At 34.8% G+C, this 26,513-nt stretch overlaps 4 protein-coding genes across 6 annotated transcripts; 2 read left to right on the forward strand and 2 right to left on the reverse strand.

Annotated features, from left to right (window-relative positions):
• Positions 1-80: 80 nt before the first annotated feature.
• LOC145581305 (cycloartenol synthase 2-like) lies at positions 81-11,088 on the reverse strand. Of its 3 annotated transcripts, none has more exons than XM_081638337.1 (19): positions 10,893-11,088; positions 9,736-9,935; positions 8,775-8,960; positions 8,520-8,609; positions 8,055-8,249; positions 7,883-7,967; positions 7,453-7,619; positions 6,590-6,778; positions 5,402-5,515; positions 5,166-5,288; positions 4,945-5,067; positions 4,776-4,874; positions 3,671-3,727; positions 2,348-2,394; positions 2,119-2,262; positions 1,752-1,929; positions 1,291-1,371; positions 620-703; positions 81-370 (listed from the first exon to the last, which is right to left on the reverse strand). In XM_081638337.1, exons 2-19 carry the CDS (start codon positions 9,931-9,933, stop codon positions 260-262), a joined length of 2,271 nt encoding a protein of 756 aa, XP_081494463.1. In that variant the 5' UTR covers positions 9,934-9,935; positions 10,893-11,088; the 3' UTR covers positions 81-259. The 3 variants fall into 3 exon arrangements, with proteins under 3 accessions (XP_081494463.1, XP_081494460.1, XP_081494467.1); XM_081638334.1 differs by having other exon boundaries at positions 9,736-9,938; XM_081638341.1 differs by lacking the exon at positions 10,893-11,088 and adding an exon at positions 10,479-10,542 and having other exon boundaries at positions 9,736-9,938.
• Positions 11,089-14,772: 3,684 nt separating this feature from the next.
• On the forward strand, positions 14,773-17,420 carry LOC145581322 (putative serine/threonine-protein kinase PBL15). Its single transcript, XM_081638348.1, has 5 exons — positions 14,773-15,385; positions 15,984-16,119; positions 16,281-16,417; positions 16,546-16,669; positions 16,763-17,420. The coding sequence occupies exons 1-5, from the start codon at positions 14,933-14,935 to the stop codon at positions 17,194-17,196; spliced, it is 1,284 nt and encodes a 427-aa protein (XP_081494474.1). The 5' UTR covers positions 14,773-14,932; the 3' UTR covers positions 17,197-17,420.
• A 1,628-nt stretch (positions 17,421-19,048) lies between these two features.
• On the forward strand, positions 19,049-20,897 carry LOC145594681 (uncharacterized). The gene has a single exon (XM_081651019.1). It carries the CDS (start codon positions 19,210-19,212, stop codon positions 20,674-20,676), a length of 1,467 nt encoding a protein of 488 aa, XP_081507145.1. The 5' UTR covers positions 19,049-19,209; the 3' UTR covers positions 20,677-20,897.
• Positions 20,898-20,974: 77 nt separating this feature from the next.
• Positions 20,975-26,089, reverse strand: LOC145594672 (protein NUCLEAR FUSION DEFECTIVE 4-like). Its single transcript, XM_081651010.1, has 3 exons — positions 25,456-26,089; positions 22,105-23,045; positions 20,975-21,909 (listed from the first exon to the last, which is right to left on the reverse strand). Exons 1-3 carry the CDS (start codon positions 25,921-25,923, stop codon positions 21,432-21,434), a joined length of 1,887 nt encoding a protein of 628 aa, XP_081507136.1. The 5' UTR covers positions 25,924-26,089; the 3' UTR covers positions 20,975-21,431.
• Positions 26,090-26,513: the final 424 nt, after the last annotated feature.

The raw sequence follows: 26,513 nt of genomic DNA on the forward strand, positions 1-26,513 counted from the left end.
CTTCCTTTTTCGTCACTCGATTACTTCTTGGAGCACTCTTCCCTGTTTCACTTCTCAATTTACATAAACAAAATGAATACTAGAAAGAATAAATAATTTCCATTTGAAATGGGGGTAGAATTATTATTTTTGTACACATGATTTTATGAAATAGTGGCAGCTTCTAATTGAAGTGCAAGGAAACACTAACTCAGCCTTTCAAGTTTCAAACAATACAAAGCATGGAATAACATTATTTGATGATATGGGCATACTGTCATCAGTTCTTAAGCACCTTAGTGCGATATTCACCAAGTGCCCAAATCGGGAAGATATTTCTGTATGCAGCGTAAGTAATCATGCAATTCCTATTAAAAACACCCATAATCTCCTGTATGATATGAAAAAAATACAAAACTGTCAAAATTAGGAACAATAATGACCAAAATCATACAAAATAAAGAGGCTGATCCATTCTAGAAGAAGGGGAGGTTCCATATATATGCAATCTTATCCTTAAATAGTCAAAAACTAATGGAGTGTCCAAAAGAAGAAAGACACATCCAAATGCTAAAGAAGATTCGGCTTGGATTCACCTTATGGTGATATATTGCTACATGAATGACATGCAAAATATTACCTGTTGTGGAAAATCTCCATTTGGCATTTGAGAATTTATCAAAACTTTAGCTGCTCGATGCAACGGCACTGGATCTCTCTCAGCCTGCAACAAGTTGCAGCTTAAAGTGCTAAGGAACATCCAACTTAAAAGAATACAGCATATTTAAATGGTACATAAAAGTCCAGATGAAACAGCAGAGCAGCCTCGAATACTTAAAAAAAATCTTTGCAGATCATTAATATGATCATTCTAGATCTCAATTTCATATATACAAGTGAAATTAGTAGATTTAGTACCACTATGAGTCTTTGATGTATATTCTATCATGAATTGAGCTCAAAGAAGTTTACAATTTTTAACTTATTTTTATATAAAATATAGGCAAATCGTAGGAAACATGAAAGCCTGAAAAACAAAACCAGCAACCTCATGCAAGTAAAATGAAGACGTTTCTATTGTAAAGGAAGACTTTTTTCCATGGGGCTTTTAGGTAGAACATGGGGGACGGGGTCTACCTCAGTACCTGCTTTGTGAATAAATAAAGTAATAAGTAGGGGGGAAAAAAGTTCAAATAAGCAAATTTCAGGTGAAGGTGAAGGAAGCCTATAAATGCAGAAATATCGGCCAGCAAAATTCTTGGGGATGGAGTATTCATCTGTGAATATAAATGTTACTAAGGCAAAGTATACCTGCCCAGCACCAATTAGAGCCAGCATTGCCCATCCTGTATTCACTACATGAGCTTTATCGCCCTCGATATTTGTGTATACCTGGAAAAAATGAAAACAGGGAATAGAAGTGAACACTGAGCATTGAAGGAAATAGCAGGGAAAATGCTACAATTTGGATTAAGCGAAGACACTATTTTTTTTAACAGAAAATTTCAACATGCATCGTTCATCATCCATTGCAGATATTAGATTGAATCATAGACTTTCAACAACATTTATAGAGAAAGACTCCAAAGCACTTTCATGTAGTACCACAACATGTAGACATTATTTGTTATCTCCCTAAATTTAGCCAGAGAAATGCAGAACAGCAAATTTTGATGAAACATTTGACTAGATATTACAGATATCCTGTGAGTTGAATTTCTGGAATCCATTTGCCATTGAACTTATGTTCTCTACGCTATATTGAACCTAACCTTGTTCTGACATGACAAATAGCTTTCTCCCCAGCCACCTGAAGAAAGCTGTTTAGATAACAAATAATCACAGGCTTTACGAATGCTGGGGCAGTTGTCATAGTTCTTTCCAGCTGCAATCAATCCTAGGACCCCAAACCATGTTCCATATGTGAAACAGACTGCCCAGGAGCCATACCTACAAAATCCTCTCAATGTAAATATTTTAGATTTATAGTGAAACAGCAGAAAGCATTTAGCAATGGTAGGTTCAAGGTTTGATCATTCAGTATGATCTCAGTTAACAGAGGTTAGAGAGGATAGTTAGACAGCGCCGGTAAGTAGTGATAAATATGACTATATGAGATTTAAGGAACATGAAACAAACCATGAACCGTCTGCTGCTTGTATCTTTTCGATAAACCTAACAGCCTGTTTGATGCAATTCTCTATCTCTTCTCTTCTATGACCAGGATACAATCTTTTGAATGAAACTAGGGCTTGAATAGCAGCTGAAGTACACTCAACATAACTACAAATAAATCACAGTCAAACTCAAATCCTTATGATAGAAAATAAAATCACAAGCTCGCGTAAAAGAAAATCTCATCACTTACGGATAATCAATGACGATGTCACCAAAGGTTTCAGCTGGATTTAGTAACTGAAACAGAGAACGTGCATAGCATATAAGATTATTGGACATGAATTCAATTTAGAACTTAAAACATATAGCAATGTAAGCATAAAGAAAACGACACCAACAAACCCACAGCAATTCAAATCCACATCAATTCAAACCAGATATTATAAGTGTTACAGGTGAGCTGGCCTGTGTTTTTTCAGGCATCATCCATCTATCAAAAAACAGAAGCAAAATCATATCTGGGAATTAGTACGCTAACATCCCTGGAGGACTGCTTGGATCACAATAAAGAAGACAGAGTCCAGACAGCTGATGGTCACCTAATAAAAGTTGATGTGGACTTCTATAAGGGATGAAAGAATTGACAAAAATGAACTAGTACATGTCAACCTATGGATATTTCCTCCGGATATGCTTAGTAAATAACTGAACCCCAAATCAAAGTAAATCTTAATGTTGCAGATGGATTTCATTTCAGACACCTATCTTAGCAGACTCTATTCATGAGTAGTGTTTAGTGACAGTTCAAGGCTTGAGGTGTGCAAGATACAGATATCAAGTCAACGAGATATTCTCCAGAAATGCATACAGAATGCTCGTTTATCGAAAAAATAACTAGGATTCATCTGACCTTAATCAATCTAAGGGCTCTATCAAACCTCTTTCTGTTAGATCTTCTGGCTAGATGCAACCACATTATTGTGCAGACATGGCTAACCAATTACATCTACTCTGTGGCTATCTACATTTTAACAGACCTGGTAATCTTACATTCCGGAACATTTGAAGATATTAATCTATATCTATTGTTGACTACGGTATCTACAATCTACAGAAAGCCACAAAGGAAGAGCAGAGAGCCAGTTACAGAACAGGAAAAGATGAAAAGAAGTGAAAGAACGGGATAGAGAGCTTTGACAAAGGCTTGTATATGCTGTAGCCGAAAAAGACAGAGCTGAGACAAAGTTGGAGGTTGCACTAATCAGTACTATAAAAAAAAAAGTGAGCCATGATTACATTACTATAATTACATAAATGTCCAATGTTAAGGATTAAAAATGGAATCCAACATGGAGGTTGCACACATAATGAAGCCACAAATTAAAAACCAAACTGAAATACTAGATCACCAACTACTAGTTCTTTTAAAACTAAAGAAAAAGGCCTATTTCATATCTAGATTCTAGATTCTATTAGTCACACTGTGAATCAGCAAGAGTTAGAACACATGCCTTGCATCAAAAAGTTAATCACGAAAAACAAATCAACAGCACAAACAAAAAGGAGACAGTACCTCTAACCAAGGGTAGGATCGTGTAAGTTCATACGTTGCAAACCCTCCATCCTCATTCTGTTATCAAGAAAATAGAAATTTATCATCATGACCAAAACCTGATATCCATAGATGAAACTTAGTATTGAATTGAAAAAAGATGAAACAAAGAATTGACAATGATCACAACATTTCAGGATGAACTTTAAGACAACAAAAAGTATTCAGAAAAGAAGTAAAATACTAAGCCTGCCCAAGGGGCCATCATTTCTTGAAAGGGAAAGTGTTTGTTGGTTAAACAAGTTCCAAAAAATACATTTATACACACTACCAGCCTACCAGTCTTCATTTGTGCCTATCTCAAGAGCTCTTACCTACACTTAACAACCAATGTTAGTTCATTGTACATGTTGTAGATGGCCCACAATGTTATCAAAGGGGTAACAACATTTATTCTCACACCATCAAACTTAAATGCCAGTGAAAAATTAATTTCGGCACTTCAAGAAAGTTAGTTCTTCAGAATGGATTCTTGGTTTCAGCTTACTGGCAAAGAATTCTAGCATGATTATAGACTGGAAGTTCAGAAAGGTAGAAATGAGGGAGAAGAGACCTTGGAGAAGATTGATATTTGGTTGTAATTCTACGCAATTACATAGATATTGCAAACTAGCAGCTAAAGTTTGCATGGATCAAATGCAGCAAATGCCCTCCCCCCCCCCCCCCCCCCCCCCAGCAGGGCTACCTCAATCTATACCTTTAATAAAAGCCGCTCGTGCTCATATACTGACCTAAACGGTATGTCAAAATCCAAGGACTATGAAGAAGATAGGAGCTCAAGGGAGTATCTTCAAGATACATTCTATAACCTAATATATTTTATTCAATATACTTTCTGAAAAAGTGAACACAGTATAATATAATATAGGAAAAAAAATATATAATTAGTGCACATTTAATGGATAAGAAGATAGTCAAGTGATATAATTACAGTTTACTCTATCGAAATTCCACCAGTAGACCCAAGCACCATTCTCCAAGATGATTTTAAACAAAATTTTAAAGAGAAAGGTAAAGCAACGAGCCTTCACATTCAAGACTTTTGGAGCAGCAGGAGATTAATTACCTGTAATGAAAGAATTACATTTACAGCATCATAAAGACGCTTCACTTCTAATGGCTCACCAACTATATCTGAAGGATATTTTGATAATAAAAGAGCAGCCTGAAAGGTGGAAAAGGTTAGACTCTGAAATACACATTCAAAATAAAACTAATTCTGGCTCAGTCATTACTTTCAATCCTTCTGCTGTACAATCTGAAATGGGCCATCCGTGATCCGCAGTAGAGAAAGGCCAAGCCCCTTTAGAGATATGGCGATACCAATAACTAAGATCCCCAGGACAATCTTCCATAACCTTTAATTAAGAAGAAAATATTGAATGAAGAGAAATACGAAAATTGATCAAGGTTCATAGGAAATTGTAAGAAAAAAAATAGCATAGTGAAGGAGTACCTGTGAGTCTTTTATAAAATTATGTGCTTTTTTAAGAGTTACACCATATTCTTCTCCAAGATTTGTTGCTAAAATTGCTTGAACAATAAAAGACGTATCCCATAATTGGCTACCATTGTAACCCTGCATTATACAAACAGGAAGTCCTGTGAAAAGGCAGGTTATGCGATAACTAAGGTTGACCTGAAAGATAAGTGATACGAAAAATAATTATGGTGGCAAAAACAAATGATGACCTGCATTTTCATGCCATCCTCTGCAACCCAAAGAAAATCAGGAATTCGGGGAAGATGAAGCTTGAAAGCCTCTGAATTTGGATCTTCTACCCAACAACAAAGCATATTTAACACCTGCAAGCCATTGAAAATTATTTAGAAGAAAGATGTATAAAAGGTGTGATTATTCAAATGTGCGTTCTAGTATCTTTTAACGACATATATTCAAAGGAAAATAACCAAAAATGTGATATTAATTGGATTAATTGCCTTAAGTGAGATAAATACTTACAAAAAGAACAATACCAATACTCCTCCACGAATATCAGTTAATAAGCATTTAAAAAATGATAAAAAGGAGTATTTGATAGGTAAAACTGAGTTTGATCAATACAGCAAACAAGATACATAATATCACATGCATTGGGAAACTCGGTCATTGTTTTCTGAACATAAATGAATATAAAAGAAGCCAAGGGGATCCCATAAAATGCACATCCCACTCATCATAGTTGAAGAGCCTCTTTATGACTGGATCATGGGAAATAGTCTTTCCTCCAAAGGTAGATTAACGAGGTTACAACAACTAAGAATGGAGAAATTACAGCCACGACCAAAGTAAATCACAGGTGACAGCCTGGTCTAAAAAAATATGTCGGTTCTGCTCTAGCCATACAGTCAATAAAGTAGCTATTATTGCACTTCTTCAAAGCAACCTCTTTACCTTTTCCCCACCAAGCCCCACAAAATGGAAATATAATTTTCTAGGATATATACAAGATCCTAACAACGTTTACACTAGTAATGTAAAGTAGTATTAGCACTTTTTCATTTGATTTGAAGATTATAAACAAGACTTTAGGAATCTTGACATCCCTAGTCCTTGCCTAAGTGGGAATCCCAACAGCTATTTTAGTTGTGAAATCTTTTTCTACAGATTTATGCTTGGCTCATTAACATTGATCATACAGGCTGCTAACATACATAGATAACACTCCAGGATTGATTTGTAGACAATCAACATGTATAACATAGATCTTACAGGATGTTATCTAGCCTATATAGCTAAGCAACACAGGAAGAAAGGTATTTTCCGTAATTGTTGGTTCTGCTATTGTTGCAGACAAGTAACTTTATGTCAGTTAAGTACTATCCTTCTAGGCTTCTAAATCAAACAGCTGAAAAGGATAGTGGAGTTCACATTCAAACCTTGTTTACAGGCCCAATGCATATATACCGAGTGTTCTCATCTTCATAGTGTATGTGCTCCATGACAGTGGAAAGTGCCTTTTCTCTCAACTTTTTTCCTGGCCATCGCATCAAAATAGGTTCCGCAACCTTGTGAAGGGATGCCCAAAGTATATCCTGTACTAAAGGGTGGGGATAGTATAGATCTTCCTGCAGATGAAATCAAAAGATTTTGAGTTAGGATGCTAATATACAAATACCCGAAGGAACAAAGTGCACATACAGTAGAGAGGTCAAACTTCTCAAGAGCCAATCCATGCATACAATTCCCCATTAGCTTTAGGAAAGGAAAAAAAAAAAAGAAGAAGCCTATTCATAAGCCTCAATGAATGCAATTAGACAATTATTAAATGTGCTATTTCATTTCTTTCCTTTTTCATTTCTTATATTGCTTTCACTTTTCTTAGGAGAAATTCAAATAAACCTTTCCAAGCTCCCCCCCCCCCCCCCCTCCCCAACTCCCCAAACACACAGGAAAGAAATACATAACCTTGTTAAATTTTCTAAAGACAGAACATTTAAAAATTACATGATACAATCAACATTGTCTATGACATGCCACTCTAACTGCAATCATTCAATAGATTCTACCCTTCACTTAACATTTTATTTGGTTACACTCTTACTTCAATTTAAAATGTTACAATAAATCTCCAGCACTTTTTGAGGTATATAATTCCGGGAAGGCAATATTCCTCAGCTAGGTCCTTTTATTCTCTAGTCCTGTTCAATAATTTGCACTAGCAAACTATTCACACTATATAAGGCTTTATGTCCCATATGTTGTGCTCTGATAGCACATAAAATTTATCAACAATCTTTACCTTAGCACATTCATTACGGGCTTGATCCCAATCTACTTCATGATATGGGATATTGAATAGCTCTCTTCGCAATGACAAAACTGTTGGTGTTATAGGACCCACAAATCTCTTTCCATATAAGTATGACATAGGCAAATAAACCATTCGACAGTGACACCACATTCTTCCTGCATAATCAAGAGAAAATACCAAAAATCAACATCTCAATGACTCAAATGGTACCATATATTGTTCATTCCATGTAAATGTGCATGCTAATTGCCAAAACAAATTGATCCTAGAAGTATGCAAACGATCACCGGGAACTAAAAATGCCTACTTACAAAAAACAAATCCAAAAACTTTAAATAAAAATACAGAAGTTTCGCTCATCCAGAATTCATGAGAAAATTATGGAAGATTCACTCATTTCTGAAGAGATAGTAAGAACCTGGATGAATAGGAAGAATATACGGTAGAAGCCATAACTCTGGAGGCATTGGGTTATTCCCGGCCCAATCAAAGACCCCGAGTACCTGTTATTTGTCAAGATAAATTAATTTATAAAAAATATAATGAAATGAAATTACAGTTCAAAAAAGGAGAAAATTTAAAAACTGAACTGAAAGCCACATTTTCCCCCATGATGTGATTGCAGTGGCACTTCCATGTTCCAAAATCCATTTGCGTCCCCTCTCCATTGCACCATCACCATCATCAGCTCCTTCACCAAGCAACCTTAAGGTAACATACGTCAAAACAGTACCAAACATGGTACTGTGACCTTCAATGTGCAAACCCCACCCACCATCTCGGTTCTGCAGCCAATTTACCAACAAAATAGGCATTAGACTCCCTTTTTTTGAAATAAAATGGAAAAGGTAAATTTGGCCATATTCTTACTAATACCCATATCAAAATAGACAAGAAAAAACATATAGCCACCCCTAGGCCCAGACTATGACTTTTTTTTTTTTTTTTTTTTTTTTCCAAATTGACATCCAAGCCTTTATTCAGAGTTAAGCTTACCATTCAATTGAAAAACAACTCAAAGTCCCACAAAGCAATAATTTCCGTAGTTTCCTCACCTGATGGTTGTAGAGGTAACGACGCATTTCCTTTTGGTGCTCTTCTGATAAGACTGCATTTAGAGCTCCGGTAATTGACAAAGTAATTACCTGATGCATTAAATCAAATTGAGCATTCAATTTAAGTCAGATTGCAGAGTTCTGCACTATGTTAATTAGCAACCATCAAACCATACCACATGATACTACTGGCTCTAATAGTCGTCACACTAATTCATTCTCGATAAACAAAAAAAGGAAAAACAGTGTTCTTACCAAACCAGGCATCAGGAACATAGGACCACCATAATCACCAGGCCAGTGCCCATCATGCACCTGAAGAGTGGAATAAGAGTTGAGGGCCCTTCTCAGAGTGGTGGCAACAACTTCCTCTGTAATTTCATCTTCATCTTTGACTTTGACTTGAGGTAAGACAGCATTACTCGTATTTTCCTGGGTCAACTACAAATCATAACAGAAACAGAAAGAGATGCAAAATAAGACACAAAGACCATCGAGCTATAATATATGGTTAAAGGAGGAAAAGGAACGTCATTCTCACTATTTCTTAACACATCCAAAGTTGAATTGCTACTATTTACAACAAGATTTGATGATGTAAGTCGCAACAAAACTGCACATAATAGTTAATTACAATTGGATTGTTTACTACTCACAAAACGAAGGAAAAGAAATAACAATTGGTTTTGAATGTTTAAAGAAGCTAAAACTCAATCCCAGAATGTACTTTTCACAACTTCTAACAAGGTTACATTACATCTAGAGCTTTGAATAAGGCATTGAACAACAGAGTCATTGACCATAAAGGAAGCAAATGTATAAGATTTAAAATCTTGGTCTATGTGAAGGGACTTATGTTGGAATTGACAAGTGGTCCAACTAAGGCTCATTCTACTAGCACTGAACACAAAAGACTTACACTCAAAGAATTAAGAAAATAATAGATTATAGAAAAAGAAAAAGAAGAAGCCACAATATGTAGAAAACTACGTCCATCTGGTTCAAAATTACATACAAGTGAAAATTTGCACTTTCAGTTGCCAGACAGATGTATCAATATGTATATACAAACACATAACAAGATTATTCACTGCTTAGGATGGTCCTGTTCATCTATTGTTTGATTTCAAGCAAGAAAGAAAACAGCACCATACAAGCAAAAGGAAAAGAAAGGGAGGGGGAGGGTTGTAATTAGCTCCTGAACTTGTACAAGTACCTGCATTCGCATAAGTAAATCTGAACTGTGCTTTTGCTCAAAACGATTCTTCCAGTAGTTTTCACGAGCATCCTCGACCTCTTTAATTTGTTCAGGAGTTCCAAGATTTGGGTCGAACTCCCAGACTTGCCTACCAACATGATTGTTTGTAGTCCTTAGCCAAGGGCTACCCCCTTCTGCTATCTTCAACTTCCACATTTCTACTACAAAAGAAAGTCAATCAGCACATAAGACATGAATCAAAGGCATTTTTCACAATTATAAAAATTCTTATACTTATTCAAATGTTTTACTTGTATGAGCTAAACTAATGCAGCCACATTTCAGATAGAAATCCAACAGTTAGTTGCAAATGCAAATACATCATACACCCAAATCTCACATTACTCCCTACTCCCTAGCACTTTTAAACATTAGGTCAATTATCGAAGATGCAAAACCATCAAGTTGAACACTATTCAGTATTCACCTCATTTCCCCTAAAAGAAAATGCCTAGTTCAAATTTTCCCGGACCAAGAACTCACTTTTATTTCAGGTTCTTACAATGCAGATAAAACAAACATAGAACTATAGAAAAACACCACAATAAATATACAAATTTACAATTTCAGATGCAATTTGGATCATAATCACTCCGAATTTTCGAGATTCTTAGGTGAAAATCGAAAAGATGTAATGTAGAAATTCATACCCAAAATTAAATTTTGTGTAAACTTGAGTCAAGCTTAAAATTTGCTCTTACTTGATTTTAGCTTGATAATATGCGGAGCAATGGGTAAGACAGAGAGATAACAGTATAACACTATGACCTGTATATAAGCTGTTAATGCCTGTAATTGGGTCAATGTTTGCAAAATTTGACCATCAATTTCTCAAAAATTAATAGATAATGAATTTAAAATGCAGGCAAATTAAGCAAGACTCTTTCTACAAATACAATCATAGCTAATTAATTCATATAAGAAATGATTGATACAAAGTTTCTAGTTGGATTATCAAATTACCCATAAAAATTATAGCTTTAAACACTAGGAAATTACTGCAAACAACATTGATAAAATTAAATAAAAACCCAGAAAAATTAGATCAAAATAGTCTTAAATACTTAACATTTCAGTATTTCACATTGAAATTAATGTGTATAATATGAACATACCTCGGTGAAAACGTCAGGATCTCAAAAGGGGTGTGTGCAGTCAATGACTCGTGAAGTGATGAAGTATCTGTGATTCTGAAATCAAGGTAACGTCAGTAATATATGAATAAAATGATGATGATGATTCAACAGAGTATTTTGAGAACTTAAAATAAAAATTAGGATTAAATTTAAATTCTTTCAAAATGGGTCTAATTAAGTAATTAGGCAGAAGATTGTACTGGTATTATTTTTGTGGTCCAAACTCTAAATGGAGTCACTTTAGCTTAAGGCTCTTTCATTGATACTCCTAATAATAATGAGAGTCAGGGATATCTCAAGTGGTTAGAGCTTTTCTTTCGATTCTAATAGATTTTGGGATCGATTTTCATCACTCATCCTTATGGTTCTCTAAACACTAAAAAAAATAATTATTCTCCTAATTATTATTAAGATATAAGTAATGAGCTTTTTGTGGGTTTTAATTGAGGGCGTTTAGCACGAAAACAGAAATGGGAACGAGGAATTGAAGAAACAGAAAATATCAAATTATGTTATATGGGGATATGAAGAATAATTCTATGAAAAACACTTTAACCATCACCATCAACCCTATAGCACCAATGTGCTGGATTATGAGTGGTTTCCAATGGGTGTGGTTTGGCGCTAGGACCTTAGTGATGGTGGTGGGTTTGACCCTACGGCGGTGGTGGTCAATGTTGAGGCCAGGGATAATTAAGTGGCCCTAGCAAATAATACATAAGGAAAAGAGTTGTAATGATTCCTTTATCCTTTTCTATAGATACTAATCAAACGTCTCTGGTAGAATTCTTTTTTTTTTATATGATAATTTTGTCATTTTTAGTACTATACTCCGTATTATGCTATGAAATATGAATATTTTCAATCGTGTAATAAAAGTTGATATTGTGAAACTCATTATTTGTAGTTGTATATTAATTCAACAATTCACATTAAAATCATGCTTAAAGGATAATAAGTACAAATGAAGGACACATAGAAAAATAAGTTCACATATAACGCTATTAAAAAATACAAGAAAAAAAAAAACACGTATAATTTCACCTTAGTGAAAATAAAATTGATAGAATACGTTGTCAATTGACCATTGCTCATTCCATTGACTATATATTATAAGGATACTAATAAGAAAATTCTAAATATATATTAATGAATAAAGGTGTCAATTTGGGTGTTCGGATCGAGTTTGGTGATTTCGGGTTGAGTTGGGTTTATTTTTAAAATCAATCATGTTAATAATTGTGTTCACACGGGTTGAAATCTGAATCGAATATTTTTCGGATCGATTTTAAATCCGGATCCAATGTGGTTTGGCATCTCTAAGAATCATCTTTTATTATCCAACAAAATTTCTATCTTATTGAAGTGCCATATTCAAAACATGCATGCTCTATAGCTGGTTGGTCAATGTGTCACTTTCTCTAATTCAATTCTTCCTTGAAATTTATAAATTCACGATCTAAATTTGATACTCTTGACTCTTATAGTCTTATTTAATTTGTATGTGAAACTCAACTAATTCTGAGAACTTTTGTCATATTTACCCCAATAAATACTGTTTCATGAAACATTTGACAAATGGAAGGTGCAACTTTACAACAACGTGCCGCCACACTAGCAATAATGCAATATTAATGACTTCCTTAGTACCTTGAGTCTTTACTTCATCTACCACAACTCGACAATAGCACAAATGAACAATATACTACCTCCGTTAATTATTATATGCAACTTTGGAATATTTTATATCTCACAAATAATACTCTAAAATTGCACATAAAAATTAACAGAGATAGTAAATTATAGAGGTGATCCTAGGTCTCCTGCCCGGAACGAGCTGAGTTCGGGTCAATCTAGAGTTAAAAAAAAAAAAAAAAAAAAAACAGGCCACTGAAGTTGGACCGGGCTAAGATTTGTGCTGAATTGTCCAAAAGCGGAATTTTGGATTGGGTTTAGTGGGCCCTTTTCGGGAGCGTAAAATGTAAAAAAAAAAAAAAAAAAAAAAGTTTGTCCAAGGCCCATGAGACATTTAAAAAAATTGGGTTGAGCCAAGTCGGGCCTAATTTTCCACATAAAATGGTCGGACTCATCATGAACACCTCCACCACATACGGGAAATATTTACGTAGTATTTATTTATATCCTTTGTTGATTTTAGGTCATGCTAGTTAAGGCCTTAAGGGTATTATAAAGGGAGAAATAAAAGTCAAACCAAGAAAAAGTTAAGTACTACGTATTTAGAGTTGAGTAGACGAGACAAAATTACTTATACGCCTATATGTCACTCACCGCAATAACATGATAACATATATAGTCGTTTAATTTCAATGTAAAACAAAATACAACTAGCTTTAGTGTCACAAAATATATAATGAGCAATTATAGTTAGTGTATGTTTTTAAGGCACTAACGAAATCCTGGAATAAATTTCCGTGTAAACTATTTACCTTTTAGGGCTCTGTTGACCTCCAATTCTCCAAAATATATAAAGGGCTAAATCAAGTACTCCACAACATTTAAAATTTACTTCTAACAAAGTTGAGAATCGTGAGACCTAAAAAGCCACCAACCAAGGTTGACGCTTAAGAAGTTATGGGTGCTTAATCAAGAATATGTAGTGGAGTAGGAACCACGATTTTATACACTCCTCAAGCGTCACTAATGAATATTGATATTATCCTCTAAAAAATATCTTAACAAAACTGACGCAAATTGTTGTCTCTTTCTTTTTTATTCCTTTATTCTTCTTTGGATGACGACTAATTTTGTAACAAAAAGGTCTATGTTATTGCTTGATGTAACAGTAGAGCGTGACAACTTCATGTATTTATGGGGTATCTAATTGGTCAAATTTAGGTTGTGCATCGACATACTGAGTTATGCGTTAACTTAATTTGAAAATCGATTGAGTTTCTGGTAAGTAGTACGTACATAGATATAATAGCGATATCTTATTAGTTGTAATATTGTATTCGTGTTTCAAATTGTGATGTTGTGGTACGTAAACTGAGGGTTTTTGTGATGAATCAACATACGATTTTGCTAACATGAAAGCATCTTTATTTTTACATTCTATAGCTCTATCAAAATTGATAGATAAACGTACTAACTCAAGTTACCGAGTATGAACATAAAACTAGCTGTTCATCAATCTCCTAACAATGCTAACATTATCAAACATGCAAGAGATATTATGTGTTCATATTCTTATAATAAAAAATCCATACTATTATTGCATTTGTGTTCTCTATAAACCTTTCCTCTATCTCTGTCAAGCTAAGCTAGGCATTGATCTTTGATATAATATCCAATTATTGACCTTTGATTAATCTATACGGACAAGTACAAAACCCTAGTCATCAAGGTTTGAAAAACATGACAATTAACTTCAATAATTCAAGTATTATAATAAATTGACCTAAATTTACACATCATCATATCATTCATAATATTAATTAGTCTTCACTAATAAGTTATTATAAACCATTGTTATCACTATATTACAATGTTTATACCATAGAAGCAAGGATATATAGATAACCACACACTAATATCTAAGCTAATACATAATTATACATAATAAATATAAAAATTTACATCATAAAATTAAAAAGATAATCTTATTCAACTCTTCCATTGGTGGTTGATCAAAACCACTCTAGTAGGGTAGGTAACTTTACTTTGGACCTTACCTTATAAAAAAAACCATAATCCCTACAAAAACAACTTTTGGCATCATTTAATTTGCATGAAGATAAAGTATCAAATATATCTTGACATTATATAATATATATTGCTTACAACATAAAAATAAAAACTTAGCAAAATTAGTAGAGTTGTTGGAGTAGTTGTAGAAAGTATATCAAATCATCTTTCATTTTTTTAATAAAATCATTCAAACAACTATAACATAAAGTTCATATATATATGCTCTATTTAAACCTAACCAAATTACACTCCCTTGTTCATTAAATTCTCCCATATAATTTTTTTTGTTCATTTATTAAAAAAAATTTCTAATGACAAAGGAAGTAAAAAGTGTAACAAAGGCAGAAAAACCATGGAGACCTATAACAACAAAATGTTGTTCAGTAGAGGACTCAGTGATCCTAGGGATAAATTTCGGTAGGAAGACCGGAACATCAGAGCTTATGTCAAAGAACATTGCACCGTTGCCTTCGTTTCGAAGGCTGGCTTATTCAGGCCACCTGAGCAACCTGAGTAGCTGCTCGTCGCAGCGGATAAACGAGGACTTGGCTCAGTCGTTTGGGCCAGACTTGATAGATTTTCAGTTGAGTGAGTTGAAGGCTATAACACAGAATTTTTGTAGGAGTTATTTGCTTGGGGCAGGTGGGTTTGGAAAGGTGCATAAAGGGTATGTTGATGAGAATTTTAAGAGTGGGTTGAAAGCTCAAGCTGTTGCTGTTAAACATTTGGATATTGAAGGGTTACAAGGTCATAGAGAATGGCTTGTAAGTTTTTATTTTATTTGTTTGTCATATATGTTTTGTTTGACATTAATGTTCGATCGGTCAATTTTGTTGACTTTTTTTTAAAAATCGCGGGGTTTGTTTTAAAATTTTCACTAGATTTTTCTATTGAAAAACGTCATGTCATATGGCATGTAGTTAAGTAAAACGTACAAGTGACATATCAGTAGTATTACTTTATTACTATGTATGTACAATGATGTAAGATTTCCAAATGCGTGGTAAAGTGGGTAATACGGCGAATATTGATTTATCTATTGATAATTACAATTAATCTACTATAATATATGAAGTACATATATATTTTATCATAGCTTCACATGTATGTAGGAGCTAATGATGATTGTTTAACAAAACACTTTAATTATGAATTTTGACTCTTTTGATTAAGGTTTCTTTGAAATGAACAATAATACTATATCAATTCATTTGGTACGTTGTGTATTTTAAAATAATTTAAGGCGACACTCCATTATGCATGAATTGTGGCTAGTTACCTAACAATCATTATTCATTAGTGGTTGAGTTTGTTTAATAATCAAAGAATTATATTGATTGACTAAATTATTTTGTGGGACAGTCTGAGGTGATATTCTTGGGGCAACTAAGGCACAAAAATCTGGTAAAGTTGATTGGATATTGTTGTGAAGATGAAGAACGTCTCCTTGTCTATGAATTCATGCCAAGAGGCAGCCTAGAAAATCATCTCTTCAAGAGTAAGCCTCTAAATTAATATTGTTACGCGATTTTTCTACAAGACAGCTGTACACAAATGTATCTGATGAGCATAGTAGCACGTACTTTATAAAGTCATCCCGGTCTTACAATAGACTATATGCAAGTTTCACTTAGAGTCGCTGTTGTTGTACATTGGCAGGGCTTTCCTTATCAATGCCATGGGGTACAAGGCTAAAGATAGCAATTGGAGCAGCTAAAGGCCTTGCTTTCTTGCATGGAGCAGAGACACCAGTCATATACCGTGATTTTAAGACCTCCAATATTTTGCTTGATTCTGTACATATCTTCTCATCCTTTAAACCCTTTTTTTTTTGTTACAATATCTAATTATTTAAAAAATAATGATCAACTTAAGGGAAAAAAAAAGTATAAAAACTCATTATTTGTTCTGTTTTTGGGTTTAGGATTTCACTGCTAAATTATCTGATTTTGGGCTGGCTAAGATGGGCCCTGAAGGATCCGATACCCATGTTACTACTCGGGTAATGGGCACCTATGGTTATGCTGCTCCAGAGTATGTTTCAACGGGTAATTTTTCACTTTTCGTATACTAACTTTTTTTTACTTAAAAAGTTTGACTACGAAATTTTAAATGTTCATGACTTTCTATGTGTTATACAGGACACTTAACAACCAAGAGTGACGTCTATAGTTTTGGGGTGGTCTTACTCGAATTACTTACAGGAAGGCGATCAATGGAAAAATCGAGGCCAAAGGGAGAGCAACACCTAGTTGATTGGACAATGCCATACTTATCTAGCAGCAGGAAGCTAAGGTACATTATAGACCCAAGGCTAGGAGGGCAATACTCGGTGAAAGGAGCAAAGGACATGGCTCGATTGGCTCTACAATGTGTGAGTCTAAACCCGAAGGACAGGCCAAAGATGCCCATGGTTGTACAAACACTTGAAGGGTTGCAAATGCACAAGGATATGGCAATTGCTTGTGGATTATGGCCACCACCAAATACAAAAACAAGTCGAATTAATGGAAATTCTGCCAAAGGCAGGGGTTATTGTAAACCCTCACCTGTTGCACCAATTAGGAAAACATGATCATTTGCTAGTTGGTAAAATAAAATTATAAGAAGTATGTTATTATTAGTGAAAAGGGGGTGTACCCAAGTTATGATATGTTATATATGTTGCCATCATATATAGATAATTAGGTGTGATAATAATATGTTAGATCATGCTTAAATAGTTGTTAGTATAAGTTGTATAGGATATATATATGGTCCTACTTAGCAAAGTAAGCAAAACAACTTTTAATAGAAACTTTTTTTAATGTGAGAAAGATTCAATTTGAGCACTTTTTTTATTTTAATTTTTATTTTTTTAATTGTATATATTAGTCTATATGGATGAACAAATAAAATACCAATTACTTTCACTAATAAAACAACCGATAAATCAAGCTAATTTAGGGTCTGTTCTCATACGTTTATTTTCAGTTCAGTTCAGCTCCCAATTTTCTTCTCTTATAAAATATTCATTTGAGCTCAGTTCAATTCAGTTCAGCGAGAACAGACTCTAGGTGTAGTTGGTTAAGGATCCAACTTGAATTGCCCATCATTACCGTGCCCCTCTATCTCCTCCTAAGAACCTTGGCACAATTTGAGGTGATAGGTGAGTAGCTTGAATGATACAAGTTGGACTCTGGTCTAAAATCATTTCAATACCTAGGAACAAAGCAACTAGTGAAAACTATAGAGCAGATAGTTTGATTGATATTTTGTATCGATTATAGATATTGATACTAATTTTTCTTAATAATCTATCTTTTCTTTGTACACGTATTCTATCATTGAGTACTTTTACAAACAAAATCCATTGAACTAACACAAATTTCTAGTTGACAATAATATATTGAATGTGTGACCAAATTAGGGTACACCTATGTCACTAGATCGAAAAATTATCCTTAAAAGCTTAGCCATAACAAACATACAAGTACATGACATAACACATACATAAGTACATATATAACCATTACCTCTATTCATTGGGCTCATGTTGTTAAAATGGAAAACAATGTCAGCAAAATGGAAAGTTATAGCTCGAAGTAGACATTTGTTTATATATGAACAAGTTGTTTTGGTAAAGTTGGACGACCAAAGAGTTTAATGTATTACATCACATTAAAGTACAAGGAAATAACAATAGAGGGTTCGTTCACATTATATATATTGTTGTTGACCGTAACTACTACCCCAAATTCAAGCTATCTTTACATGTAATTCATGCATTTTTAAATATAAGAAAGGCATCTAGCGTTATGGTGCACTTGAATCAACACTTATCAAAAGCCATAAGCAATGCTAAGAGCTAATTTAATGATTTGTCTCATGAACATCCATAAATAAAAGTATAAAGAACGAAGTTTTAGTTAAATCAAAATTTCGAATCCAACATACTATATATGTAATTGACACTGTTAGATACAGATAAAATTCGAATTAAAGTCTTCTTCTCATCTTTATATAACTAAATGACATGTATCAGCGTATCAGGTAAGTCTGTTCAAATACGATAATTCTCCAAAAATCCAATCAAAGCGACCATATAAATAGGACAATTTCCTTCCATAAAAATACCTTGTTATTGACAATACAAGTTACACCACACAAGTTATAAAACTGAATACATGTGATACTTTCAATAAATAATGCTAGCTAGTACAGAATTCAAGACTAGCAGTTCACTTGAGAAACAAGGCGCTATTCTTTTTCAAGAAGAAGGCAGCTATTAATTTCCGATTATTTGTATCTAGAAAATATTTGTTAATGAGTAAAAATACTGAAACATTTTGACCAAAACTTAGGAAAATGAATAACAAAATTAGCATTGCTTGTTAATATGGAAAAGTTGGGCAAATTTCCACAACAAAAGCGTGAGAAAGGCACTATCTCACGTTGAAAGTCCAACACTACTCCCTAACAAAGAGGCACACTTGCCTTTGTGCGTGCTTACCGCCTAATTCATCATAATATACTTCTTTAATTCATTTTAGCCTAAGTTTTTATTCATTCATATCATTTCCAAAAACCCCATTTATTTTTTCTAAACATGGCATCAAATATGAATAGCAAGAGTAAAAAATCTCATGTTTCATCAAATTCTAATTTCAAACTTTGTATTACTCTCTTTTTTGTTGTTATTTTTACTATTCCTGCCCTTTTTCTCCTCCAAAACAATCCTTCTTCCTTGTGCTTCCCACCTTTCTCCACCACTACTACAACCAACTCGTGGGCCGGGGACTTGCGAGCCGCCACCTTTGCTTGGAACCACCTTGACTTGGCAGAGCATGGACCTCGGCCACTTAAGATCGCGGTCTTTTCAAGAAAGTGGCCTGTGGGAGCTGCACCAGGAGGGATGGAACGTCATGCATTTACACTTCATAGTGCCTTGGCCAACCGTAGACATAAGATCCATGTCTTTACATCCCCTTATGATAAGGGGATCCTGCCTAGCCCAACCTCATCAACCCCGGCCTACCCGATGATACATTGCCATGAGGGCGAGCCAGGGAAGTGGCGGTATAACAAGGCGTGGGAGCAGTTTACAGAGGAGAATGACAGGGAGGCTTTCGACGTGGTGCACACAGAAAGCGTTGCACTCCCTCATTGGCTAGCGCGGCAGCTTACCAACTTAGTGGTTACTTGGCATGGCATAGCCCTTGAAAGTTTACAATCAAGCATCTACCAAGACTTGGCTAGGCAACCTGGTGAGCCTATGTCCCCTGGTTTTAACCAAAGTATTCAAGGTACTGTCCCTAAAGTACTTAATGAAATAAGATTTTTCCACAATTATAAGCATCATGTTGCTATTAGTGATAGTTGTGGTGAGATGCTAAGAGATGTGTACCAAATACCATCTAAAAGAGTACATGTTATTGTCAATGGTGTTAATGAAGGTGACTTTAGGGAAGAAGCTAAACTAGGCCGGGATTTTCGGTCCAAAATTGCTATGCCTAAAAATGCTACCTTAGTCATTGGTGTGGCAGGGAGATTAGTGAAGGACAAAGGGCATCCCTTGGTTCATAGGGCATTTGCTAAGTTTGTGAAGAACCATCCGAATGTGTACCTGATCGTAGCAGGGTCAGGTCCATGGGAGAATCGATATAGGGAATTGGGACCCCAGGTGCTAGTCTTGGGGTCCATGAAACCATCTGAGCTAGGAGCTTTTTATAACGCGATTGATATTTTTTTGAACCCAACCTTGAGACCCCAAGGACTCGATCTCACACTTATGGAGGCGATGATGAGTGGAACCCCTGTGATGGCTTCAAGATTTCCGAGTATCAAGGGGACCATTGTGGTGGAAGAAGAGTTCGGGTTCTTGTTTGCTCCAAATGTGGAATCATTGGTGGAGACATTGGAGGAAGTGGCTGCAGAAGGTCCGAAAAGGTTAGCCCAAAGAGGAAAAGCTTGCAAGGATTATGCACATACGATGTTCACTGCACACAAAATGGCCTTAGCATATGAAAGGCTTTTTCTTTGTGTTAAAAATGAAACATTTTGCACATATCCTTGAAAGTTTAAGAGTAATTATTTTCTTATTTCATTTTTGGCATAAGTTTTCTCCCAAGTAGAGTATACATAATTCATTCAAGTACTTGTTTTATCAGAGTTACTTATTTTAGAAATTAAAGAGCAGAATTACTGTAATGCAGATCAGGCACTGCTAATGGCATTTCAGATCTGTTGTACCCATATTTGATACAGGTTAACATTGAAAAACAGAGAATTTTTTTTTTTTACATTTCTGCACAAATTTTCCATCAGATCTTTAGAGTATATACGACTGCAAAGTCCAAATTTTCAGGTGCTAACTCTTGTTCTTAACATATATCTCAGCAGAAACAATACTAGTACAGTTGATCATAAGTCGTAAACACAGATATGAATATTCAAGATATAAACATAAAAGTTTCATATTAGAGAGTGACTTACAAATCGACAAACAAAATTTTGAGAGCCAAACTTGTTCAGAATAGATCAAGAACAGTCAACCATGCTGTACAATGATTACTTCAAAGATCAAAGAGATGGCTCTCCACATGTTATCCCTTTCAGTATTACTCAATGTGTTTACATTTCCTTCCAGCAGGCTTGCAGTCTTGCAGATTCATCATATAGCAGGATCATGAATTTCAATGCTAATAAGTACTGATTAGAATCGCAATATGCATCATTTCCATCATATGGAGTAGGGGGAAAATAGGATGTTAATATATTTTTTTCTGTACAAAAGAAGGGCAGAGCTGCAGACAAACCCTCAACCTCCTCTTAATCCAGTTGAGAAGAAATTCTATCACGTTCAAACCGATCATAAGCATGCCTAGTTCTCAAGAACAAGAGCACACACGAAAAGAGTCCAAAAACCGAGAGGCATCCCCACCAAAAGAAGGTCCAAAAATAGCAGTGTCTCCCCATACAAATCAAGGTATCAGTAACCATTGAGATCCCCTGTGAAGAGTTTACAGCGTTAGAATCATACACTACAGCAGCTAGTAAACCATAAACCAGGGAACCAATGGGGATGTTGGTGATCAGGATATTGTGGTTGACTCCTACACTGGAAGGGCCAAATAGCTCAGATGTTATGGAAACGGCTGCAGCAAATATGAAGCCAGAGCTAAGTCCAATTAACGACGTTCCTGTTTGTAGTGCCAGGGCACTTCCAGATCCTGTAAGCAAGAAGAAGGCTATGGGGGTCGGTGTAAGTGCGATTGCTAGCCAACCTGTTCTTGCAAAGTAGAACTTCCTGTCCAAAAATAAGAATACTGCAATAAGTTGTGCATCCCACTAAATCACAGTAGTACATGATAGATAGATGGGACTAATTACTTCCACAATTTTTTAATTTGTCAATTATATGCTTAAAGTCAGGACCAATTAATTGATACTTAAATGCAGCTTGATATATAAGATATGTCATTTAGAAGGATCAGTTACTCACGCACGAATGTAATCAGGAGTGGCTGATAGTAAGCGACCAAAGAAGGAGAAAGATGAATAGAGAGTTATAAGAGTTGTGGTGCTGGAACTCTGCCCAAGTGACTGAGCAATCTGTCCAAGATTATTACTGTAAACCAACCCAATTGTACCTCCACAAAAATAAGCAATATAGTAGAGCCAGAAATCCACCCTGCGAACAAGTACAGAAGCAGGATGCTCTTCCCCTAGAATCAGCAATCGGTCCTTCCTGATCACTGGCCCACAACAAACTTCACTCTTGGCTGCAGTAGACTCAGTGAAGCTATAAGTAGATTCATCTCCTTTTTCTTTCCAGTTCCCCAGCAAAGTCATGGTATCACTAGCATAGTCACCACCTCGTATGGACATTTCCCTATGGACCTCCAAATCATCATCTTCAACAAGAATGAAACCCGAGCCATCAATTTGGAAATGTGTATGAATCTCTTTGAACCACTCTCGAGCATATACAACACCGGGAATGCATAGGGGAAGGATAAGCAGGAAAATTGCCCCACCAAAGAGAATACGTGCTGATGACATTTCATTTGTAGATGAGGAAAGGAAGAGGAGGTAAAGGCCAGTCAAGACTGCTAAGATGTTAAGGAAAAAGAATATAAGAGAATCCCTTTGAATAGCTTCAGAAGGGAGAGGATCAAGTTCAGGTTGCCTTAGGATAGGGATTAAGGCAGCAAGGGAAGTTAAGAGGGGAATGAGGGCATTCAGTAAAAGGTAGAGTGAAATTGACGATGGATCAATTGAATTAGCTGCTAGGGTGTATAGTGCAGCACTTACACCATTGAAGCCGACTGTCAGGGAGAGTGCAAGAGATCGGTTTGCTGGGAAGTTTTTAATGCAGAGAACAAAACACACTGTGTTGAACCAGCAGATGCTACACCCAGCTAATAAGCATAGGAAAAATACCTGTCAAATAAAACCAACATTATATTGTTTATAAACATGATGTACAAACTTTCATGCTCCCTAGCAAGTTGAGAGAATTTTTGAGTCTTTAATTTTATGACAGTAAAAACAAATGTACAATCTCACTACTAATTGCCAGAAAAGCTTTTTAAGGCAAATTATGGTCACAGAGTTGTAAAGATTCTTATTTAATTAGTCTGCCTGAAGCTAACACAATCTCTGGCACTTCAAGTTATGAAGGTAAAACAGCCTAAAGTTCTTGCTCATTTCATGTATTCACATTTCACAATATGCTATATATGGAGCTTATTGCAGCTAACAGATTCGGTGGCAACTTACAATTATAGAGCTACTGTCTTTTGTCTATTCATTATCAGATTGATCATAAGAGCTTCTTGTATTAAATAGAATAGATGCAATTTAGTTTTCAAAATATATTATGATTTTTCTTAGAATAGGTCGGTAAATCCTCCTAGGCCAATTTGGACCATTATTGGGCAGAAGAGAAGGGGAGAAAATTCTTCAAAGAAGCATGTAGGATCCAATCCTTGCTTCTTGTGGTTAGAAGGTGATGAGGGAGTCACTATCTTGCCCCCACTCAATTCTCTTTATCACTAGATATTTTCAGTTATTTCTCATCAATTATTCAGTTATTTAAGTTTTTCCTATTGCAGGCTATTGGATACCACCAGAAAAACTATGACCATATAAAGCAAAAAACATTACCACTATTTTAGAAAAGTGAAAAGATGGGGGGATATTCTTTTCTAAAATTAATAGAGCACTGAAGAATCAACTAAAATGAAATAGAGAAAAAGGGTAAAGGTGACAAATGTCTAATGAGTTGTTTGGAACCGAGTTTTATTTAAGTCAATACGGTTTGGGTCATGTCCAAGTGATGAATCATTTGATTATGTTGGGGCATTATTACCCTTTTTTATCATTGATATTTGATTTCATTCATAAAAATTAAGTTATCTTATTTAGGGTACGACGATTCTGGACCATGTCAATCTTATCGAGTCTTTGAGAAAAGTGCAATAGTAAAGTAAAACTTTGAGGGTATAAAAAAAAGTGCTAAAGAGACTTTAAATGTTAGCACCATCAACTGATTGGGTAAATGATGAAGTATCTCTTAGCATCCAGAAATTCCTAGTGATAAATAAAGAATGGACCTTTTTACACAATGTGGGGTTAAATTAGTGGTTGTTTTTGTACGATTGCAATAAATTATGTGGTACAAGCATAACACACGGGCAGCCAAGTAGCCAACCATTTGTGCTCATAGGGGATAAAAAAAGCTTTTGATTTTGTGAATGTCAACAAATTTTTCATATTTGTGTACATATTAGTTACACATTTGACTAGTATAAAGGAATTTCATGTGATAGAGGTTGAAACCAGAAAGGACCTTAAGGCTTGGGAAACTCTATTAATGTCTTATTCTAATGTGTTAACATCATCATGTATGTACAAAATTACAATATGTTACTCTGTATGAAATAAGGCTGATTCGTTGATGCTCACCAATCCGCTTTCCACCAAACACGACAAAATTTAACTTAAGTGTATGTATGTATTCCTTTTGAAACCCAGAAGTGTAATTGAAGGTACCAATCTCTTAATTAGAAGTATAGAACCAGTAAAGGGCAACTTTTTCTTTTTCTTTTTCTTTACATCCATTTTCTATTGTTTTAGGTAATAAACAAAGCAAAGCCTTCACCAAACTTCAGCTTATTTGCTTTAGACTAATTGGAAAAGAGTAATGAAATTATAAAAAATTAAGTTTCCATGGTGGTCTTAACCTACACATTATCTTTAATTCCGAATTTCCAATTAACTATAAACTGCTAACATACTTCAATTCAATTTTAATTTGTATATCCTTGTTATGATTTACCCTGTGTCCCCGTGCATTAGCACATGCATAAACTAGTTATTGATTAGATACCCAACCATTTCTCCGACCTTTGTAATTCTAAACAAACCAAGCAATAATCTCAGTTTTAACAATACCAGCAATTATTGATCATTGGCCATTCACAGTAAATTGGTAAGCCTCACTTAACTTAATCAGTTTCCTTATTTCCAAAAACAATTATTGATTATTGATTAAATACTTAACAATTACTCCCATTCTAAAAAAAAAACAACAAAAACCATGTCCATTGATTATTTAATCCCTTGAAAAAGCCAATTAATTAACTAACACTCTGTAATCTGTATCACTTTAAATTATTTAAGAGTATATAAAAATTAACTCGCACCATATGCGTTAGTGTGTGCGCACAAAACTTTTTAAGAATACATAACATCATTGACATTGACAGAAGTACTGACCAATAAAATTAATTAGAAAGAAAGAGAAAGAAAGAGGAGAGAGAAAAAAAAAAAAACAAGGAAAACGTACCACAAAATAAGGGGGAGAAAAAATGCCACGAAGAACAAGCCATTGAAGACCATAACCAAGAAAACCCATGAAAGCAGCAATGAACATAACAACCCACAAAGGTAAATACATCAAAGCTAACCCAGATGACCAACCAAACGCTTTCCCTAAATCCGACGCAACCGCCAAGTAGTTCAGCTGAACTTGTGAAATTCCGAGCATAACCTTCATTTCCGATGAATATGCTGAGAAATCGAAGTTTGTACCAGTAAATGCCTGCAACCATATTGTAGCTACTAGAATTGCCCACTTTCTAGATTGTCCTGCCATTGATATGATCAGGAATAATTTCGCATAACAAAAAAGGCGCTGTTTTCGGGTTGGAAACCAGGATTGTTGCTTCTTAGCCTTTAATGGTGGTGGGTTTTTAATGGGGGAATACTTGTAGTATGATGATGTAGGGGAGTCTTTTGAATTGCGAGGTCTCATTGTTTTTTTTGTTTTTTTTTTGGTTTATATATAAAAGGAAATAATTATGGTATTTTTTTTTTTTTTTTGGGTATTTTTGGAATTTTGGGATTTTGATTTTTAGGTGGGCTCACTTTGTTGTCACTTTCATTGTATCATCTTCTTCTTCTTCAATGAGGTGAATTGATTGACGTGTGATTATAAGGAGAGAGGAAAAAAAAAAAAAAGGGAAGGTACTAGTATTCTGGAAAATGGAATAGAAGGAAATGTACATACATGGTTGCACATTATTCAACTTTAATAATTTTGAGTATAAATGTATAAATAGCTTTTTTTTTTTTTTTTTTTTTTTTTTTTTTTTTTGACAACCAATGTATAAATAGCTAAAATTTATAGTAACACCAATTTATAGAATAATTTTGTGATAATTTGAGAATATAATAATATTTGGTTGGTAGGAGAGTATAATCTAATATATGATGGATGCAAAATACAAGTATGAAATAATGATGTGAGATGGTGTATGTAAAAAAAAATTAGTTCTTATATAATGTTTGTTATTGAGTGTTCTAGGATGAAATCCTATTAGATCCGATTTGATATGGTATTTA

This window comes from Chenopodium album, chromosome 2, assembly GCF_948465745.1.
Source record: "Chenopodium album chromosome 2, dcCheAlbu1.1, whole genome shotgun sequence".
Classification (NCBI taxonomy): domain Eukaryota; kingdom Viridiplantae; phylum Streptophyta; class Magnoliopsida; order Caryophyllales; family Amaranthaceae; genus Chenopodium; species Chenopodium album.

Excerpts from the sequence above, each read along its gene's own strand:
- LOC145581322 (XM_081638348.1), top strand. The coding sequence starts at position 14,933 with ATGACAAAGGAAGTAAAAAGTGTAACAAAGGCAGAAAAACCATGGAGA. Across the intron at positions 16,120-16,280 it reads AGAAAATCATCTCTTCAAGA|GGCTTTCCTTATCAATGCCA; the intron begins GTAAGCCTCTAA and ends GTACATTGGCAG. Across the intron at positions 16,670-16,762 it reads TCCAGAGTATGTTTCAACGG|GACACTTAACAACCAAGAGT; the intron begins GTAATTTTTCAC and ends TGTGTTATACAG.
- LOC145581305 (XM_081638337.1), bottom strand. The coding sequence starts at position 9,933 with ATGTGGAAGTTGAAGATAGCAGAAGGGGGTAGCCCTTGGCTAAGGACT. Across the intron at positions 8,250-8,519 it reads GTTACCTCTACAACCATCAG|AACCGAGATGGTGGGTGGGG; the intron begins GTGAGGAAACTA and ends AATTGGCTGCAG. Across the intron at positions 7,620-7,882 it reads TATTCTTCCTATTCATCCAG|GAAGAATGTGGTGTCACTGT; the intron begins GTTCTTACTATC and ends TTGATTATGCAG.
- LOC145594681 (XM_081651019.1), top strand. The coding sequence starts at position 19,210 with ATGGCATCAAATATGAATAGCAAGAGTAAAAAATCTCATGTTTCATCA.
- LOC145594672 (XM_081651010.1), bottom strand. The coding sequence starts at position 25,923 with ATGAGACCTCGCAATTCAAAAGACTCCCCTACATCATCATACTACAAG. Across the intron at positions 23,046-25,455 it reads TTTCTCCCCCTTATTTTGTG|GTATTTTTCCTATGCTTATT; the intron begins GTACGTTTTCCT and ends TTTATTTGACAG. Across the intron at positions 21,910-22,104 it reads ACTCCTGATTACATTCGTGC|GAAGTTCTACTTTGCAAGAA; the intron begins GTGAGTAACTGA and ends ATTTTTGGACAG.